The sequence below is a fragment of the Vigna radiata genome, chromosome 5 (assembly GCF_000741045.1).
Source record: "Vigna radiata var. radiata cultivar VC1973A chromosome 5, Vradiata_ver6, whole genome shotgun sequence".
NCBI lineage: Eukaryota > Viridiplantae > Streptophyta > Magnoliopsida > Fabales > Fabaceae > Vigna > Vigna radiata.
The window spans coordinates 21875717-21897377 of NC_028355.1; the positions used below are offsets into that span (position 1 = coordinate 21875717).

General features: G+C 31.2%; 4 protein-coding genes across 4 annotated transcripts; 3 read left to right on the forward strand and 1 right to left on the reverse strand.

The window, feature by feature from the left end:
- Positions 1 to 1517: 1517 nt before the first annotated feature.
- Positions 1518 to 6027, forward strand: LOC106759721. Its single transcript, XM_014643038.2, has 7 exons — positions 1518 to 1982; positions 2068 to 2156; positions 2234 to 2375; positions 4571 to 4666; positions 4808 to 4930; positions 5148 to 5410; positions 5559 to 6027. Exons 1-7 carry the CDS (start codon positions 1844 to 1846, stop codon positions 5667 to 5669), a joined length of 963 nt encoding a protein of 320 aa, XP_014498524.1. The 5' UTR covers positions 1518 to 1843; the 3' UTR covers positions 5670 to 6027.
- Positions 6028 to 8175: 2148 nt separating this feature from the next.
- Positions 8176 to 10010, forward strand: LOC106761658. The gene is made up of 2 exons (XM_014645226.2): positions 8176 to 9189; positions 9411 to 10010. The coding sequence occupies exons 1-2, from the start codon at positions 9022 to 9024 to the stop codon at positions 9861 to 9863; spliced, it is 621 nt and encodes a 206-aa protein (XP_014500712.1). The 5' UTR covers positions 8176 to 9021; the 3' UTR covers positions 9864 to 10010.
- Positions 10011 to 13086: 3076 nt separating this feature from the next.
- Positions 13087 to 14255, forward strand: LOC106760464 (probable carboxylesterase 2). Its single transcript, XM_014643894.2, has one exon. It carries the CDS (start codon positions 13198 to 13200, stop codon positions 14146 to 14148), a length of 951 nt encoding a protein of 316 aa, XP_014499380.2. The 5' UTR covers positions 13087 to 13197; the 3' UTR covers positions 14149 to 14255.
- Positions 14256 to 16285: 2030 nt separating this feature from the next.
- LOC106761743 (patatin-like protein 2) lies at positions 16286 to 18078 on the reverse strand. Its single transcript, XM_014645315.2, has 5 exons — positions 17785 to 18078; positions 17496 to 17677; positions 16985 to 17333; positions 16601 to 16903; positions 16286 to 16465 (listed from the first exon to the last, which is right to left on the reverse strand). The coding sequence occupies exons 1-5, from the start codon at positions 17923 to 17925 to the stop codon at positions 16286 to 16288; spliced, it is 1155 nt and encodes a 384-aa protein (XP_014500801.1). The 5' UTR covers positions 17926 to 18078.
- Positions 18079 to 21661: the final 3583 nt, after the last annotated feature.

A 21661-nucleotide genomic window follows, 5' to 3' on the forward strand; every position in this document is an offset into this window, starting at 1 on the left:
TGTTGTACCTGCAACGTAGTTGACCTGGTTGTGCAAAACATTTGCATGAAGTCCCCACTTATTTTGCCTTTGCTACCACTGCAGTTTCTGCACCATGAGTTTTACAAAAAATGGTTCCTTGGACATGGAATTGTATATAAATGGCATAATAATTGTGTCGAAAGAACTAAACCAGTAAATGGTCAAAAAAATTAGAAAAAAACTTCATACTTTCCACCTAAAAACGCCATCAACCACTAAATCTTCTACACAATTTCAACCCACACTAAACTGTACTTTGAAAAATGCCCAAAAAACACAACAACACATAAATGCCCTAACAAATTTAAACAAACTAAACCAACCTTTAATGTTGGTGGCGGTTCCAATCAAAGCTTGCAACGTCGCGGGTCACCGGAACGGACACCACTTCGTCACGCGGAACTCCGACGGACCACGCTTGCATCGGCACATTTGTTGGAAGAGGCAGGTTGGCTGGGTGGGAGGGAACGAGACTCACTCTATGGTTCACTTTCTCTCTCTAAGCTTGGGTTATCTCTCATCTTGCCTCAGATTCAAATTCTGAAATGTGAAAATGAACTTCCCCATTTTCAAACTTTTCCCCAATTCTATTTCCACATCATTCTTATTTTTAATTTTTTTTCCACGTGGACCATTTACATTTTGACACGTGTCCCGTGTCAAAATGTTGTCAAAAGTTGTTGTTCATATATCATTGTCCTTTGATTAAATACATAAAATGACAACAAGCTCTGGTTTAACTAAGTGCTTGAGACATCTACCTACACGCCAACCCAACCTAAAAGAAGTTAATGCTTAAACGGAAGCAAGTGAAATTTCGACACAGTTTTACAGATTTAATGCAATGGATAATGACAATGATTGGTAAGAAAAACCGATGATTAACTTTCTTCGTATTTATTGATCAAACTTGTAGGAAATATTAATTTTTTCTTTTAGTTTATTTTCTTTCATTCGTGATAAATATTGTAAACTTGTACTTGATCTTTCGTTGAGATTTTTATGGATATTATTCATTCTTTTGTTTGTTTGTTTAATATTATTTATTATTTGATGATTCTATTAGATATGATTACTCATTCAATACTCATCTTATTCTTTTAAATTATTTTTGAAATACTTTTTACATTTAAATAACTCAAGTTCAAACTCTCTATTCTTATACAACAATATTTTTCACTCAAACTAATAAAAACATTTAATTATTCTATTTAAAAAAAATTATTAATTGTTTTCAATTTCCTTTTTCAAAATTTTTGAATACATAATAATAAAAATAGAAATAAAGGAACTGAAAAAATTATATTATCTTGAAGTTTTAAAAATGATACATGATAAAAAGAAATCAATATTCCTTTAAAAAAAAGTATTATATAGGATAAAATAAATTATTTTGAAAAGAAGGCGCAAGTTAGTCAAAAAATGTTGTGCGTAGTTTAGTAGAACCACCATCAATAATCGCGGAATCACCGAAATGATTAGGTGTTCCGTCTAATTCCCAACTCATCCAACCACCTCAGACAAAAAGCGAAGTATACATTTGCAACCAAACAGGGTTCTTCCCATGTCTCCACACACTCAACCTTAGGCATAAGAGAAATCGCAGACAGAACCCAAAATCCCAAAAATCTTTGTAATTAAATTCAACAAAGTCTCCGTCCAACAACAAAAGCAAATCGCGAATTGGTGGCGCTAGCTTGTCACTTGAGGTTTTCTTCGATTCTTCGATCTCAGATTAAAGTAGTTGGAGCAGGCTTTTTTTTTTTCCATAAAAAGGAGGAAGTTTGCAATGGTGGGATGAAGAAGAGAGGGAAAGAGGAACATGGCGAGAGGGAAGTGGGTCTTTTCTTACAAGAAAACCACTCTCTTAGTTTGCTTCTTCAATATTGTCGTTGCTCTTTACGTTCTTCGCTCTCTTTATGCTTCTCTTTATATCTACTCCGGTAACGTTTCCCGCAACGGTAAGTTACTTGCATCAATTTTCTTCCTTTTCGCGATAGTGGAAACGGTTGCTGCATGGATTTTGATTTTTGTGTCTTTCTGCAGTTGCTTTGTATAACCCAGATCAGATTCGGAAAATGGAAGAGTCAATGCAAATCCGCAGGGAATTTAAACCCGTGGAGTTAATTAAGTGGGTAAGAAGTGTGAACCCTTTATCTGCTTCCATTTGAGGCTAGTTGAAGTTAACGTTGTGAAATCGTTGTGCAAAAAGGTAAAGGCTCTAGAGGGGGAGCTTTCGAGTGAAACTGCGGCGGTTGAGTTGCCGCAGCATTTGAAACAGAACATAATTGATGAGATCTTGCAGAGACTGAGGGGGTTGAATTCTAGTGGCGCAGATATTGCCAAGGAACGAGGTGAGTGTATGCTTGTAAATTTTGTGGATAGGAATCCTATTTATTCCACGTCTATATGTATAAACACTGTTGGACATTAAGCATTTTCGTATTGAATTGGTAACATCTGTTCCTGCTAAGCTGATATGGGATATGATTTGCACTCTAATTTCTTGCTGCCTTGAGGCTGTGTCTTACTACAACTCTGGCATCTGGCCTTTCAGTTATGAAATTGCGTTTTCAATCTTCTTACTGAACTTCTTAGTTTTTTTGCAATCAGTTGCTAGGCTCCTGTGCTCACTTCGTTATTCGGACAAAATTGCATCAATTGCTGGTCTTATAACTGTATCTTTCTTTTTATTGTAACAGTTGGATGAAAAATAAGGAATTGCATTTAATTTCTAGTTTCTTCTCCTATTAACCTAGATCAGTCCATCTCATGCATCCCTCTTTTGCAATAAAAAGTGAGATCCCTCGTTTGCAATAGAATGTCCTCTGACAAGTTATAATTGTGGTAATCTATGAGAATGAAGATTCTATTATAACTTTAGATACGAAAAGGAAGGAACATGAAAAAAAAAATTATATTTAGTTTTAGCTGGGAGATCTCTCTACACTGATGTGAGACTTAACACTCATCATTTTATAATTGAAGTATGAGTTGAATGTGGTGTCAAGTTCTCTTGTGTTATTGGCTCTTGGCTCATTGGTGAAGATCTCTATGTTGTTTTCTACCTTCAACTTGAATATGGTTTTTAGTAATCCAACTGAAAAATCAATGTATACAGTGTTTGTGTCAATCTTTCTAAAACGTAAGCAACAATAAGAACATAATTAAATGCTTCTTGTTTTATATATTTTGATAGTGCATTATTAATTTTGACACATTTTACTTAGGTATAAAATAATTTTTGAGTAAATCTAAGATTTTGTAAATAAGTCCAATATTCTAGAAACTTTCAATACAAGAATAGTTTTTTTTTTATTTTTTATTTTTTCGATTTGAGGGTAAATCTATCCTGTAGAAAGTCATAAGAGGGACGGTCTTAGGTGATCCCTCTCTTGTTTTTCTTCTTTCTCTCTTTCTCTCATTTTCTCTCTCTATGTATGAAGTGCTCACTTTGTATTGATTAATATGCAAACTCAGAATAATAACGTAGTTGCTTTAATATTGACTAAGTTTTCACTTTCCAGTCACTCAAGTTGAAACTCTGAAATTCTTATGATGTATTACTTGATTAAACAACAAAATTAGTGAAGATAGTTTGAATTTTTTTATATATTTTGGGCACTAAATAATTTTGATAGATGATAACATTTGTTTCTATTTGGTTTGCAACATCTACTTAATTGGATTGTACATGTCATTTGTCATCCTGAATCATAGAGAGATAGAGATCACTAGTTTGTCTGTTATGGTCTTAAAATGAAAATGCACATACAATGTTTGGGATGAAAATCAACAACTTAAGATGTTTTTATTGCATTGGATGTATAATGTTTGTTTTATAAAATTCCAATCTAGGCTCCTGGGCCCATTCTCCAATTTTATTGCCTTTTTAAGTAAAAATAAGGCGTTGTGAAGACAAAAGAGATTTGTGAAGAAACATAGCATGTAAATTTATGTTGTGAAGATTTATGTATAATCATTCATTTCATAATATGTGTCCAAAGGGATATGGGGAGCTAAGAAAAAAGGTTCATTCTAAGAACGAGGAGTCTTTTCCCCTTGTTTAATGAATTATAAGTGCATTGTCCCGGGACCTAACTCAATGCTCAAAGATGGATAGAAAGCTTAAAGGCCGATCTAAAGTCTATAGGTCCAAGAATTGGGCCTAAAGAAGTTTTGATTCAATTAATAGATATTATAGTCTAGGAGAGGTTTTAGCAAAAGATAACGGGGTTTATATTTGTTTATATTTTGTTATTATTTATTATAATTGAAATAAAATATTAGCTCTCATGGCCAAGGGACGAAACTCTTTTGGCTTAAGGTAGTCATTAACTTTGAGTCAGAGAGTTCAATTTATTTTTGTTCTTTGGTTAAAGGCACCCAACTTTTTACTTGAACAATAAGCTACTCTGTTTTGGACATTGAATTTGGTGGTGTTATTTAAATGAAAAGTTTAAAAACTTTGGAAGTAATCTTGTTCCTAATTCATTTGTTACGCAACTGATATCCTCATTTTGCTGATATTACATTTTCATAAATACAGAAGTAGTTGAGAATTGGCGCAAGGGAAAATTGGAAGAGGTAAAGTCGGCTCTTGTGAAGGGAACCTCCAATTCAACCATCCCCCATGAAGAAGCTGGTATGAACATTGATTTTCTATTGTGTCTGTGACTGAGGAATTTTTTATGTGGTACTTTTAAGATAATGTTCTTTGCAAACTGTTAATGAATGCCTTACAAATCTTTGACACCTTGTGCATAATCTTATTTCAACTTCCTAGGTATACTAGCAAGAGCCTTGGAGTCTGATTGGGCTCTGCTTTGTGAAGAAATTGGCCTTTGGGTACCTGCTCAAGTTGCCAATGAAGAACATGATGACAAACCTGAGGGTGCAGAGGAGTTTGGTAATATCAGTTTCTTCAGTCTTAATATCCATTTTTTTTCCTATTTCCTTTATATGCATTGCCTGCAATATTGTTTAAAGAAAATTCATCATTTGAGTGGTTTTTAGGAATCAATTAACGATGCATACATTCCATGATAGAATCTGGTGGTGTGCATTTATATTTATTTCTTGCTAAGATTTATTCTTTGGACTAACCAAGTATACATTTTCTCCAGATGAGGAGGTTCTTCCTGGCAGGCCCCTTTCACCGGAGTGCCATGCTGAACTTCATACAGATTATGATGGTTCTGCAGTAAGATGGGGTCTTACACACCACAAGGATAGTGCAGCTGATTGCTGTCAAGCTTGCTTGGATCATGCGAAACATGCCAAAGAAGGTGAAAAGAAATGCAATATCTGGGTTTATTGCCCATCTGAGTTTGGGTGTCATTCTCCAGATATTTACCAGCACAAACATCAGGAATGTTGGCTGAAATATGTAAGTTCTCCCCCATTCTAGCTTTTGATACTTTTATTATCTGATTTTGGAAAATGCTCTCGAGTTTTCAGGTCTGGTTTAAAATTTTTCCTTTTCATCGTTTATTTCCCCTCCTCACCTGGCTAATGTACTCCTAATTTTGATCCAGGCTGAGAAACCTCGACTAAATTTTAAGAATAAGTATCCGGAATGGTATCGAAATTCGCACCCTTCTGCACCAGTGATCGTTCCATGGGCCTCTGGTATTACTAGTTCATGAGTCCAATAACCAAACACCAAATGTAACGTTATCAACCAGAGCTACCGTCACACGAGCTCAAACATGATCGTGGATTATATACCACTGTTCTTGAACATGTTTTTTTGTGTAGGAAATGAACTGGGGAACAAAGAATTTTCCCAATAGTCATTTAGGACTTGGTTTTTGTCAAAATGCAGTTTTTGACAGACTCACCTCAGTGCCAAGGATTTTCCACCAAGGTCGGGTCTAAAACACTTAGGAAAGATGACTTATAAATGATGAGGAAGTTGTATTTCTGTAAGGTATCTGATAACATTCGTTGTATCTGTGGGACTTAGAATCCTACTCATATTATCATTCTTGTTCCTCCCGCGTTGATGATGATTCATCAAACTGTTCTGTCCGCTTCCCCTCCTTTCAATCCATCGTCATCATACTTACATTTATACGTGTACAATAAAATGTATATGTATGTCACATGTAGTCGTAGTCGTTATATTATCCACTTTGTTTTGTCAGCTCAATCCTTTCTATTTTAAGATTAAAATACTATCAAGCACAATAGGTTATTAGTAACTGATTACATGTTTTTGTTACATGTATACCACCGCGGCTGTATCCATCAAAAAGGGTTTGATTGCAGTAAAAGTTTGTCATACTACATTAATTTAAATCGATATACTTTAAGTTCACTGGGAGGTGAATATGGTCCTTAAGTCTAGCATATTCATTTATATTTTCTACTTGGGTTTAGTTTGCAACTTACGCCGGTTAGGCATAACTTTTCAGCAACCATTGTGGCTGTTCTAACTTCCTGATTAACCTAGTGTTATAAATGTAATTAAGTCTTATATTTGTCATATGTTAATATTCTATTAAAATCCTTTATAATTTTACTTGAATTGGAGTCGAATATAATCTTGCAGTCTAACATTCATTATTATTTTTTACTTAGGTTTAGTTTATGATTGATGTTATTTTGATTATAGAATTTACTATTAAGAAGGGTATTGCTTATATGCGTCTTCAAGAATAGTCATTATCTCTCACGATGAATAATAACGACTTAGACTTAGTCATTATCTTACGTTTGTCAGACACTTTTTACTTATCTCAATTTTTTTAGTTTCATGTTTGTGAACGTAACAGTGAAAAGAAGTACTTAAATGGTGAGAAACTACAAATTACGCACTCTAAGCATAATTATCAGAAAGTGATTTATATAAATAAGGTAGAATCAAGTGAAACTTATGGACGAAGTAAAGAATTAATCCTATAACTCTTACATAAAATATTTTTCTGATTTTAAAAATCAAACTTTTCTTTTGTTATTTAGTCGACGAGAAACTATATTTAAAACTTAAAGTATACTCAAATAAATATCTTTTTTTTTTAATCGTTAAAAAGTTAACTCCTTGCGGCAAGAATTCAAGGAAAAAAACCACCAATCAGAGGATGCAATCTTCTTTGGCCCATATTCATGCTTTAAAGTTCATCAACTGAGTTTCAAATTGCCCCCATAGACCATGGCTTATACTTTCATATTTTTTCATCAGCAAAATATTATCCCTGCATATTTTATAGCAATCTCAAAACACCTTTACAAAAGTCCCATAGTAGTTCAGCATAATGAGTGATTGTACTTTGTATTTTCTTGATACTAGAAAGGGGGAGCTGCTCCTATCTATTACATTTACGTGTCTTCATGGTAACTTCCTCTGCACTTATGTTCTTCTTTGTTGTTTCAAGTGCCACTGTGTCGTTGCCTTCTCTCTTCTCCCGTTCTCATGTTCTTGGTCTATATCTTTGATCTGCAAATGAAATCTGTATTCTTCCATACCAAAATATTTTTTGAGATTTTGCATATCCTATTAACGTGTTTCTGACTTCACCTTTGTATAATGTTTTTTATTTGTGTACCGAATAAAGATGTCAGTTTAAATCATGGTTATCAAACTTTGAAGTTAATTCGTATGAGTTTACGTTTTCAGACATGCCTTCCAAGTTAACTCTGAAGTAAATTCATTTTTTACATAAACTCGATAAAATTGATTGCGAAATTAATGAGAGTGTGTAAAGTCGTGAGTTTGGAAGGACTCTGCGAGGTCCCTTGAGTTTATGGTTTTATAACCTGATTGTCACTATTTCTCCTATCCCTCTATCTCTCCATGACACTGCTACAATTCTTTTTTTTATCATATATTTAATGAAATGTATCAAAATTAATGACAATAATTCAAGTATTTATGTTTTACAATATTTATTTTTATGAACAATATATCTATAAATTTTATTTATTTAAAGTTATATAATTTTATAGACTTATTTGAATTAAGATATTATTTATATAATTTTTTCATATAAAATAAATTTTACAAGTTTATCAGTCGAGTTTATTCAATTTTCACTAATTTACGTAAACTCTCAAATTTGATAATCTTAGTCTAAATAAGACATTGTTACTTTACATAATTTATTTTTCAACCATAATCATATAACTATGCATTTGCCATACCGAAGTCATCTTGGGCATCTATATACTTCTTTAAAGATAATTATATTTCTGTAAGTCCAAATTGCCCATATAATTGAAATCCATCCTCATATTAGGCCGAATCTGATCCATAATTAATTATTTAAATGCCTTGAACCAAATTTTTGTCCTAATTATTAAACCACATTTTTTACAGCAACCGATTCATCGAGTCTGATACAAAAACATCACTTAAATTTCCTTGAAGTCCTTTTCTGATAAAAATCATCATACCATGTGAGCAGATTTCAAGGCATATCATAAGGATCATTTAGTCTAACATGTCCCAGAGTTCTTGTCCCTTTCTGGTTTTTTCCTGATATGTAACTTCAATTGCAGGGTAACCAATCCAATTGGATTTATCTAATACCAGTGTTTATTCGGTAGCACGTCCCATTAACGATGACTTTAACTTAAAGTGTAACACTCATTAAGCACTATCTCTAGGCTCATAAATAAACAAATCGTTGAAAGTTACCTGGTGGAGACATTTCTTATGTGTACCACATGCATAGTACTCCCAAAAAGACGTCATATGTCATACACTGACTTCTTTACCTGATGTAAAATTCCTACTGCATACAAAAAATTCCCAATCAAATCAAATAAACATTTGAATCCTAAATTGAATACTATTGCCATTAGTTAAAATGTCTTGAGGCCATTTTATGTTTGTCTTTACCTTAAAGAACAGAGAACTCTTTAGGGCTCCCAGTACGCTGCTGGGCCACTATCAATGAAGCAGGTCAATTCCAACATTAAATCTAGAGAATTGATAGTGTCTTATATATGTCTTTGCTGTGTTCCTATCTAACACAATGATGCATAAATTTTCACATGGGTGTGTTCTACCATGAAGAGCCACCAAACCAACCCAAGATATGCAAATACATTGTTGCAACTCTTAAGGAAGTATTTTCCAGTTGCCAAACTTTGGGGACACGGCTTTCAACTTCGAGTTTTGAGGATGAGTACCCAGTGGCCGATTTTGACGAAGAACAAGAAGTGAGTGTTTATTTGAGTTTAGAATCAATTTTGAACATTGATTTTACAGGGTTATAATTAATTTCTATTATAATTGATGTTGAAATAAAGTATTTGTGATTAAAGGCTTTTATTTTAAAAAAAAATGCCATAGTTTCATGATATAAATTGTTTCAGCATTCTCGAAAAACTTCGGGATATTCTCCTGCAACCATTGTTATTATTGTTTCCTTCGTTTGCAGGTGTTTATCTCAGCAGTGATAAGCCGCACAATGGAGAAACAGAAGCAGAAGCAGAAGGCAAGCGTGTTGAGACACAGCTTTTCCTGGGTATACTCTCCTGCAACGAAAGAACTTTTCGTAGTGACATCGCAGAAAAAAGTGGAGAATGGTTATAAAGAAAACGACGAAAGAGAAGAGTTTTTGTCTGTCAAAAGTTGTTTCTCACGCTGTTCGAGTTCTCCCAGTGGGTCAGTATTCTATTCTGTGAAGACAAACCTTTCAAGATGTTCAAGCTTCAACGATCTTCAGCAGCAGTCCAAGCATTGGAGACGTTCAGTGATTGAGGAGTTTTGTCACTGCGAGGGATGGCCCTTTGGTCTGTGCCGCAGAGCCGTGTTGCTTCCACCACTGCCCAAGTCACCTTCTGAGTCATGGTTATCGCGTAAGATGAAACCAAGTACTAAGAAACCATGAATTTCTTCACCTCAATCTTACGTTAACAATGTCGGAATGCCGAAGCAAAAGCTTCTTCTATGGTTTTTATTAAAAAAAAAAAAACACTTAATATATATTTTCTTTCCATATATAACTCATGTTAGTATTATCAGTTTTCTGAGCATGGCTGCAACACTTAATTGATTGTTAAACTTTACTTTTTAAAAAAAATTATTTAAACTTTGATATTGTTCCAGCAAATGTTTAAATTTTATTTTTTAAATGTATAAATATTTTAATTTCAACTTAATATTAACTGCTTCTAAAATTTACCTATTTATAAATAGTCTCTTATGTTAAATTAGAATTAAAATATTAAATCAAGATTTATTTGTTTGTTTAAGTTTCTAAAATCATATTTTTATTATATTTCAAAACATGAAAAAATAAATTGTAACGAAAGACAAAAAAAAAAAACGCGTGATTGACATTTAACATAAAATTTTACAGCTGTCTAATTATAAGAACGTAAAGTCCAAGATAAATCGAAATCATATTAAAGTTTATACTATATGAAAATAAAAAAAAAATAAGGATTTATTTAGGATAAACTAAAAACTTAAAGAATTGTCTCATAAAAAGGATAAAAAGAATCATTTTTGTTTCTTTGTATTATACTTTGTTTACATTCAAGATTACCGATGATATTGATAATTATTTTTTACCACGATCGTTAATCTATATCAACAACATGATCAACTCACAAAATATACACTATATTTTTAATATGAATAATTTTTTAACAAGTTGTATTTATTGATAGTTTTAGTTAATTATTTATAATAAATATTTTTCTCGTAATAATGAGCTACTTTATCATTTTCCAGTGAACAAAGTAAATTGTAGCGTCAAATCTTGGATTAATTTGTTGTCGTGGAAATGGAGGTGAAAGTGAAAGTGGTGCTATAATTATTGTGAGTCGTCCTTTATCTAACAAAGGGAGTGAGAAAGTTGAACTCATAATTATGTCCATAAACTACCATCTTATATACTTCACTTTTATTTTCTTTATAGGATTATTTTACCACAAAAAGTTATACCTTTAATTATGACTTTTTATATAAACTAAAATTCAATTCTCAAATCTTAATTAAAAAAATCCAAGTATCAAATCACTTGTGTATATACTTCAGCTAATTATCTGTCTAATTTTTTCTTGCCATCCTTTCGATATTTTATATAAAAAAATATAAATTACTTATTATATCCTTAAAATAAATCAGCATTCACTTAAAAAAAATTAACTTCTCTTCGGATGAAGTAGAAACGTGTTTTCTGACTTGTACAATATGACGATGAAAAAGCGAAAATATGATGTGAACCCTAATTATTAATTATTGTCAATTTAAAATATTTTTTATTCAAATAAACTAAAAATTAATTAGAAAACAAAGAACAGATTGTATTAGATGATTGATTAAACATAGGCATTATTGATGGTATGTGTAGGTTAGGATGTACCTCTCGAATTTTAATAAACAAAATCATTTTTTGATATTTTTTTTTCATTACTTTGACCTCCTTTTTGGATATAACTTGGAATTAAATTATGAAAAGAATATAAATATTATATCATCATAGAAAATTGCAAATGAAAATGATTTTAAAATTATTTTTAAGGATTGAAATGATAGCAATCTCTTTTGAACTTTTCCTATTCGATGGAAGGCGGGCCCATTGTTGATCCATGGGCCAATACGAATATGTGAGCCTTTTTTTTAGAAGAAAGAGGTTGAAGAAAATAATATTTATTATTTGAATCGAGAAAGATGGAAAGGGCAAAAAGTTGAGGGACTTATTTTTATTATTTTTTGAATTAAAATGATTAAATCGCACCATCTTCAACATGAATTTTTCTCTATTTTTATTTATCAAATAATTATTGAATTTTGTTTCTTTTTTTATTTTCATGAATTATGAATTGTTTAAAGGAAAATGGAAAACCGAAATCCTAAAGCGAGTATGTGCGCTGAAAACACCACAACATTTCACATCACATTTGTTAAAGAAAATCTAAATCAAATCTACACCATCTTTAGTGGATTCCACTGAAAGGTGAGGAAATTAAAATATTTATATTTAATATTTTTTATTTATATGGAATGAGGATTTTCTAAAATTATTTTTTATATTTTTATACTTTTAGATTTCAAAAGATATATTTAAATTACTTTCCCGTTCAATTTTTTTGTACATAAACTATATATAAAAAATCTTGCAATCAAACAAAAATTTCATTACAAAAGATTGAGTTATTTAATTTTATTTATTTATATGATTAAATTAATAAAACATTTCATATAACACACACATGGTACACTTTGGTATATCAAATTCATTTCATTTAAGTGTTGTATTATTTATGTGACAAAAATTTTAAATAATTTTAAAAAAGAGAAGTTTAGTTTCTTTTTTATTCATTTTATTAATTTTTTTTCTTATCACTTAAATTTACATCAAATTTTGAGTGAGAAGACTAATTGCATTATTAAATTTTGTTATTAATAGTATTCATCACCTCTTCTTCAAAGTGTAAACGGTCTTGTTATCACTTGAATAAAGATATTTTTTGCATGTTAAGTTTCATAAACATTATACATCACTATAAGACATCTACGTTTAAGTGATCGTATTGTGACTTATGTATTGAGTATCTCATAGTAAAAAAAAAATTATTGTTTCAATATTTATTTTTCTTTTAAACAGAGATAAATATTGGTATTTATATATAGATATAGAGATATGGTCAATATGTCATCACATTATTAAATATTTAAGGTGCACAATTAAATACTTCTAATAATTTTAGAAGGATTTTGTTTCTCCCATTGAAACTACAAAAGTAAAAATCACAGAACTACAGTATTTTAGAAAAAACAAAAAATATAATTAAGAAAAACTATATATATATTTTTTCAGAAGAACCTAAAATTTGAAGCAAACCCAATAATTATGGATTTGGGGCGGCGCAAAATGCTGACTTTTACAACTCATCCGTCATCAGCAACCAGATATATTAAAGACTCCAGTAAAGTTGGTCAATAAATCAATATAATTTTTAAACACGTGTCTTATTCTTACAGATAAAATAATAATAATAAAACAACTGAATTATGTTATGTACCAATAAAACACTGACAAATATGAGTGTAAAAAATTAAGGTATGTAAAAAATCATTTCTCTATGTTTGGATTTGAACGTAAAAGACACTCTTGACTTGTGCCATTCGACTCTACAATACTTTCAAAGACAGTACAGAGAGAGCAAAGGAACCTTAATTTCCTTACCCACTCTCTGTTTTGCAAGTCCCACATGGAAATCTCCGTGGAAGTTCCTCCGTACCTTCGAGTGCACAAAGATGGCACCGTTGAGCGAATGGCCGGTATCCAAGTTGTTCCCGCGGGAATCGATCCCAACACCAACGTTGTCTCCAAAGACATTCTCGTCATCCCCGAAGCCGCCGTCACAGCCAGGCTCTACCGTCCAAATTTCACACCTCAAAACGCCAAGCTTCCATTAGTTATCTACTTCCACGGTGGCGCCTTCTGCATCTCTTCCCCCTCCGACCCTCTCTACCACAACTCCCTCAACAAACTCGTTGCAGAGTCGAACGTTGTCGCTCTCTCCCTCAACTATCGCCTCGCACCAGAACACCCTCTTCCAACTGCGTATCAAGACTCTTGGGCCGCAATCCAATGGGTTGCTTCTCAGGCTAAAGCCCCGGAAGATTGGTTCAGGGATAACGTTGACTTTGAGAGAGTGTTCTTGGCAGGGGACAGCGCAGGTGCCAACATAGGACACTACATGGCCCTGAAGTTGAACAATGTTTCAAAAAATGATTTTGAATTGAATGTCAAGGGTCTTGTCATGGTGAACCCTTACTTCTGGGGAAAAGAAGCAATTGGGGTAGAGATTACTGATCCTGAGAGGAAGAAGATGGTGGATGTATGGTGGGATTTTGTTTGTCCTTCTGATAAAGGGAACGATGATCCCCTGATTAACCCGTTTGTGGAGGAGGCTCCGAGTGTTGAAGGGGTGGCTTGCGAGAAGGTGCTTGTGATTGTTGCAGAGAAAGACATTCTGAGGGAAAGGGGGAAACTGTATCACAAAACGTTGAGTAACAGTGGTTGGAAAGGAAAAGCTGAGTTCTACGAGACTCTCGGGGAGGATCACGTGTTTCACATCTTCAATCCCGATTGTGACAAAGCCCAGAGTTTGATTAAACGCATAGCTGAGTTCATCAATGAAGAAAGAGTGAATTGAATCTTTAGTAACATGTTGTGTTTGAACAAACAGTGAATTGAATCTTTAGTAACATGTTGTGTTTGTTGTGTGGGGACATAATAATAAAGTTGAACAAAGCTTAGGAAGTGTTGTCTTGTCTCTGAATTTGAGCTTCTCATCTTTCACAGGTGGAAATCCGTAAAATTTGTTCTGCTTCACTGTTTATAATTAACTTTTGTATGCTTTTTTAATTACCGAACTGTATTGGACGCTATTAAGAGGTTTGAAACAGAGAGACGGAAAAGCAGAAAGTAAAAAAAACAGAGAGCCAATCTACATGAGAAAGTTATCCACACGTGAAACTGTAGCAGTTTCAAAATATGAAGCCATATTCAGAAAGAAAAAGTAAAACGTGTGGGTAGAGCTGAAGGGCAATGTTTTGAGTATTTTTACTGTGCTTTTTAAGTAAATTAATGTTTTATTTTTCTGATTAAGGTTGATTTTCACAATAGTATTTTATCGTAGATCATTTTATGCACTGAAACGTTGGGCCGTCCAAACAGTAAGGTTTTTTTTAGAATGATATTTTAACAATTTTTTTTTAACAATATTTTAACAATAAAATATGTGTCACTATTTTATTGATTTGTTTGAATTTATTTTAAAAAAATATTTGAAATGAATTAATCACAAACTTTCACATATACTTTTTAAAAAATTATCAAAAAAAGAGTTGTTAAAGATATTTTTTTTTATTAAGTGCTAAATATTTGGGACATCAAGGTTGTGTAGTAAAGTGAGTTTGGAAAATCTCAAAAATTACCTTCCAAAAATCTTTTCACGTGTCAAAGAGCGTTTGAACATTGTTGGCGTAAACTAAAATTGCTCCAACATTTTACAGTTGCTCCTTGAAAATAGAGTACCTTATCAGCTTTTAATTAATGAAGAGCCACACTATCCAGATTTTGCCACAAATTGAGTTCAAGGCTTGTAATGAACAATGACACATAGACCCTTATCAAGGTCAAAAGAAAGTCATAAACTTATTGCTGTCCAAAATCAAATTTGAAGTTGATGACTCCATTTTGTTACTATAACCCTGCATTACTGCCTTCGTTTCTAGATAATGATTATGGTGATGTCATTATCTGGAGAGTTACGTATATGCTTGGTTTTCATATAAACAATTCGCTGTGTTTTAAGTTTAATTCAGCTTCCTATTTTTTTTTTCTCTTTAATGAAACAAGTACTTAAGTTGCATACTGATGCTGTCAAAGAAAAAGTTGGATATTGAGTGCTTTCTGATGTATGTAAAATCTTTATAAGTGAATAAGTAAGACGAATAATCTTTCATATTTTATAGGATTTTTCTTGTAAATTTATTATAAAATTTTGTAAGATTTTCTTTTTAATTTTTTCTAAAAATTTCAATTGACAGATAATTTCTTTACGTATTTCTTTAAAATTAGAAAATTTATAAATATTTGCTGTAAATTTTTTATAAAAAATATTTATGTAAAATATTTTGAAAAAAAAAATAGTAACAATTATGTATTGAGAGAATAAATGTAATTATGTAAGTTTAGCTTATAACATACTGCAAAATCCAATACTGCAGGATGATGAAAAGGAAAACTTTGGCATTTCGTGGGATATTCCAACTCCTCTCCATTTTACATGGAGGGTGTTATTGGATAGAGTAACATCGATATTTTTTATACCTTATTAACTGGTATACCCATATCTATGTAACTGTAGCTTTATAAAAATAGAATCCAGCACAAACAAGAATACAAAGAAAAAGAAGAATTTTCAAATTTAACAATTAAGTTGCATCGATGAGCAGAACTAAAGGATTAATTAGAAGAATGTCAAACTAAAGTTTAGGAAAGAATCTGAAGTCCATATGAGCAACTAATGCCTAACTATTGTAAGGGACTTGTTAGTGTGAGGGGATTTCGATTCTCTGAAACTTCTCTCTTCTGAAAGCATTTTCGCAAACCTGCAAAATTTAGCTCCAATATTAATTTTACTCACTAAAAGCTATGCATAGTCTGACAAAGAAAATGGATGAATAGCTAGCATTTTAAGAATATTGCTGGGATATATTTTGAGACTGTTGTTCCTGTGAACTGAATGGCACATTAATCATAATATAAGTAGTTTTCATTTGATGTTACCTTCTGAGAGCATCTTCGTTGGTCTCCCCATCTCCCAAGGGTTCAAACAGACCAGTCTCCAAATTGATCTGAGATACTGGTTTCTTCAACAACCTCTCACCAATTTGGCTAAGTTTTTCCATATTTTTTTTCGTGGCAATATCAGTTGAAGCATCTGTACCGGTCAATGTATCATCCTGCATGTTTGGACGAATTTTCCAAAAGGAAAATAATCATTCAGCTTTGAGTTGAATATTTGCAGGTATATGAAAATTAATCTCTTGTAATAAAGCATACAAAGAAATGTGTATATATATATAACTTTATGTTACCTGTATACGAAGGTAATTTTTTTCTGAATTAAGAGCCTGGGTGACAGTAGCAAGATGGAAATCAACCATATCTCCACTGGAGTGAGTTAAAACATCGATCAACGGAGAGGAACCACTGTTAGTTAACCAATCGAGTAGACCCCATTTTGCTGCTACTTTAGCATTGAATTTCTGCTCATTCTTGGGAGTCCCGGTACCCAGAGAGATTATCAGGAAACGACCATATTCCATTGGCTTGATGGAGAAGAAGTCAGGATTGTCATTAATGATCTGCTTGGTTAACTGGTTCATGGCTACTAAGCTCTGGATCACCAAGTCCCATCATTATTGTTGATAATAAATTTCGGAAGAATATTTTTACAAGTAAAGAAAGTTAGTAAGTACCGGATTATTAGCACAAACGCCACCATCAATAAGGTTGAATTCGTGCACGTTCCCTTCTGAATCTTTGTTCTTGAAGCTGTGGGCTGGAAGATAAGTTGGTGCGGCAGAAGTGCTGATGCATATGTCAGAGAGTGGAGCATCCAAATAAGGAGACATCTTGATTTGGTACGAGGAGAAAATGATTGGCTGCAGTGACTTGATGTCAAAGGTGGGAATCACAATATTGGTCAACGTTTCATGCAAACGTGTCTCCCCCAGCTTCTCTCTCACCACTTCTCGAAGGTATTTTCCATCGTATTTTGGTCCTCCTAATGATCTCACCACCTTTTCTATCCATCCCCAGATGCCACTGTTCTCAGTTCGTACAACTGAAGCTCGTAAATATATATAAACTTGATATAGAACAATTATATAATATTATTTGAACTTTTGGTAGCTAGCTTCTCTATGTTTGTCTGGTTTTTAGTAAACTTCTTTTGTTCGATAGATAAGAACATAGAAATTAATATACCTGCGTTGAGGGAAAATCTTTGGAAGGTGATCCAAGTAAAAGGGCCTGATATCCTTGGCAGCAAATAAAGGACGCTGACGATCATTTGGAGCAGTTAACATGGCGGTTACAAGACCACCAGTGCTTGTTCCTGCAATCACATCAAAATAGTCTGCAAGCCTTGCATCCTCACCGTCCAATTCCTGCATGTAAACATCCTTGTTAATTAACAGACTACGTGAAATTATAATAACTAACCAAATATAACGTAGTAATTATTATTCTTGATGTTTTGTTTTAACGAATATACCTGAAGTTGTGCTTCAAGGAAAGCAAGAATAGTTGCGGGGATAATGCCCCTAATGCCACCTCCATCGATGCTGAGAATTGTGACTAAGTTTCCATAGGTTGGAGGCTGAATCTGTAGAAGGGATGACTTTGATCTCTCCATATATTTTACTCACAAAGTTACTACTGGCTTGGGAAAGTTGAACTTTGTCTCTGTATGTACGCTGTTTTTGTGTTCTTTTTTCCTGAAGGAAAGCCAAAAAAAAGTTGAAAGCTTTGCACAATTGAAAACTTGCTATTATAAGAAATGATGAAGAACTTTAGATTAATCAAGTTTTTCGTAGGTTGTTTGATGTCTTTTCTTAAAGCTCTATTTATAGGGCAATGCGTGCAAAGGGTAAATTAAAGTTATAATTACGCTAAGACGCACCTGATTAATGTCTCCAATACGCAAACCATTTAATGCCCCGCGTTGAACAATCCAAGTCCAAACATTGTCTTATATAATAGAATTAGACTTGTGAGAAAAAACAAGAAAAAAAATAGATAAGTGAGGAACTGCTCTTAGACTTTTTCACGCATAAATTTTTCAGCCAGTATAATTTCTACGAATGTGGTTTACAAAAATGAGTGGATAGTAGCATTTGGCTTTTCCTCACGAAAACTTTAACAATTAATGATTGTTTCTACAAGTTTAATTTCTAAGACAAAATTTAGAAAAAGTCTCCCGAAGTAGACACTTGTTAAAAAAAATAAAAAATTGTTCAAATCTATAAAAAACATTAAAAAAATGATAAAAAAAACTTTATTTATGAAAAAAAATATTTTTCACTCAATTTTTTTTTTTTTGCTTTTAATGACATTTGTCTTCATTTGTTCATTAATGTAGAGAGTTAGATAACTTTTAAAATTCTTTTATTATATTGTACAACGTTGTAATAATGTGAGAGTAACGCTTTTGGATGCAGTCTTTTGTTTAAAAATTTTAACAACTTATTATAATAAAAGATTATTTTAGAATATACAGATTCAATGTGCAGTCTTTTTAGACTCATTCCCAGTGAGAAATATATATATATATATATATATATATATATATATATATATATATATATATATATATATATATATATATNATATATATATATATATATATATATATATATATATATATATATATATATATATATATATATATATATATATATATATATGCATACTTTGGTATGTTGCCCTCTAATTTTAATTAAACATGATTATGAAGGCTGAACCAACATATAATGATGAAGTTGGAACTGGTTAAAAATTCAAGTGAGATAGAAGTTTCACATTAATTTAAAGTAAATTAAGATGAATAATATATAATAGAAAGAGTCATAAATATGTTATCTTAAAATTTTGAGTTAAATGTGATTTTTAATTTTTTATATATTTATGGCGCCTAATCTTTTCAATTGCACGAAAAAAACTAATACTGATATTTATGTTTAGATGTGTCAAGATTGTGGCTGTTTTTTTCTCAAGTGATGTGTGTACGTCACTATTACAATTTTCCCCCACCTTTTATATTACAGATTACTTGTATTAAAGTTTGGTAATTAACTTTAAATCATTATAGATAACTAAAGAATATATTTAAACTAAATTTAACCATAAACTTTGCATTAAAACATGCATCATAATGGATTTGTAAAATCCGAGTTATATAACAATAAACAAGCACCATATCATTGTGTCTTTTAGACTTATAGAAGTAGAAACTGATGTGCATTGCTTTATGTGCATGCTATGTATTAATGTTATCACACGTATGTTAGGTTGCCATATCTCAGATTTAATTAAAACTCGAAAGCCATACATCCATATATATTAGGCTGAGGGAGAGTTCACGTATTTTTTTTTTCTGGAACATCACGTACTTAAATACGATATATACATATATAATATGTGTGTTTTGGATTTGTGACGATAAAAACTAAGTTAATTTGTGGTGAAAATAATGTATTTTTGGAAAAAAGAAGAAGAAGACCTTGCATTATAATTTCCTGTTTTAATGTCATAATTAAGTTAATTAAAAAATAGATAAGCATAAATGTGAAGAATTTTGGAAAGAGTAAATACCTAATAACTTGTACTGATTGATTGATGGCCATTAAAAATGGTATAACTTACAGACACGTAATGAATAATTTAGAAAACATGCAAATTAGGTTTGTGAGGGATATGAGTTATCTTAGTATATACGTTGAATGGCATCAGGCATTTGTGTGGGCAATAGTAACATCTTGTAGCTTATGACGTAGTCTTGTCTTCCCACTCAAGTAACTCGTCAACTCAATTCACGTTTACCTAAATTTTATAAGACCTTTCTTTTAAGGATAAACTGATATTAATATTATATAATATATATTTCCAATGAGTGGTTGAGTTCATCAATTTGAAGCTTTCGTGAGTGACTGTGTTCATAGAAAAGGAGCATGACTTCTTATTACTTTCACACGGTGATAACCTTCAACGAAGACTCACGTACAACACCATGATTAAAAATTTAAATATTATATAAAAATAAAAACTCATAAATTTATCATCTTTCATCATTAATTACCTTAAGATATTGAGTTGAAAGTAATATCTATGTATAGGTTGAATTCATATTTTATTAATGTTACATATTTTTCAAAGAGCAAGGTTTTCCTTTCAAGTCAGATATTCAATTTAGAGAAAATAATTAATTTAGAGATAAATTAAATTAACTAAAACTAATTACATGTGTATGAGTACCTAATTATTGAGTTGCTAAAAGTAATTTGAGAATAGTTTTCTTATTATTTTAAAGTTTTCAGTTAAATGTGATATCTTATGACTAAAGTAAGATAAAATAAAAAAAAAAACATTAAATTGAGATTTTTCATATGATTTTTTTTAAATACTTACATTGTTACTACAGTATTACACTATGACAAGATCATTATTTTACACGTGACAAAGCTTTTTTAAAATATAATTAAAAAAAAAACTCCTCACAAGTGACATTGAGTTAACATCTTTCATACTAACAAAAATGTCAAATTTATTACATTTTAAAATATGAGTATCTAATTGAGACTATCTAAAACGTGAGGATTGAGTTAGAATTTCACTATACAAATATAAGGATCATAGAAAGATTTTAACCAATAATTTGTCAAAAAATTAGGAATTAGGAATGACAAATATTTCCTTAGCTCATGAATTTTTCCAGGAAATAATTAGTACTTTTTAACATTTATTATATGTGAATATTGATCAACGAATATTTGTTTATAAATAGATTATACTATTTGCACTAGTAAGTATTCATTATTCACAAAAAAAATTAAAATTTAATTTATATTTTATGAAGTTAAATTTATATTTTATTATGTTAGATTTAATGAAAAATAAAATTTAATTTTTATTATATTTTATGTTTTTTTCTGTAATGTTATTTAGATTTTATTTTTGAAATTTATAAAATATATTCTTTAAATATTATTCGGTATATATATATATATATATATATATATATATATCAGTATTTACATATTTTAAAATACCCGTAAATAATTTTTAAATAAGTAGAAGTAACAGCATGACTAACTACTAATTTTTTTTTATAACGAATCAGATAATAAATAGGTATCCGACTCGTTACCATCTTTAAACAGAATTCATATTTTTTTTAACAGTTTAGCTAACCCACAAAATTAAACCGCTAATGAAAAATATAATTTTAGTGATTATATAAGTAAAGAAGGCAATAGTAGTGTACACTGAAAAAAAAATATTATGATTCTGTTATATTTATTAAACATATAGACAATTTTGATACATAAGTTTTTAAATATATTTGAAAATATTAAAATTAGTTTATTTTAAAA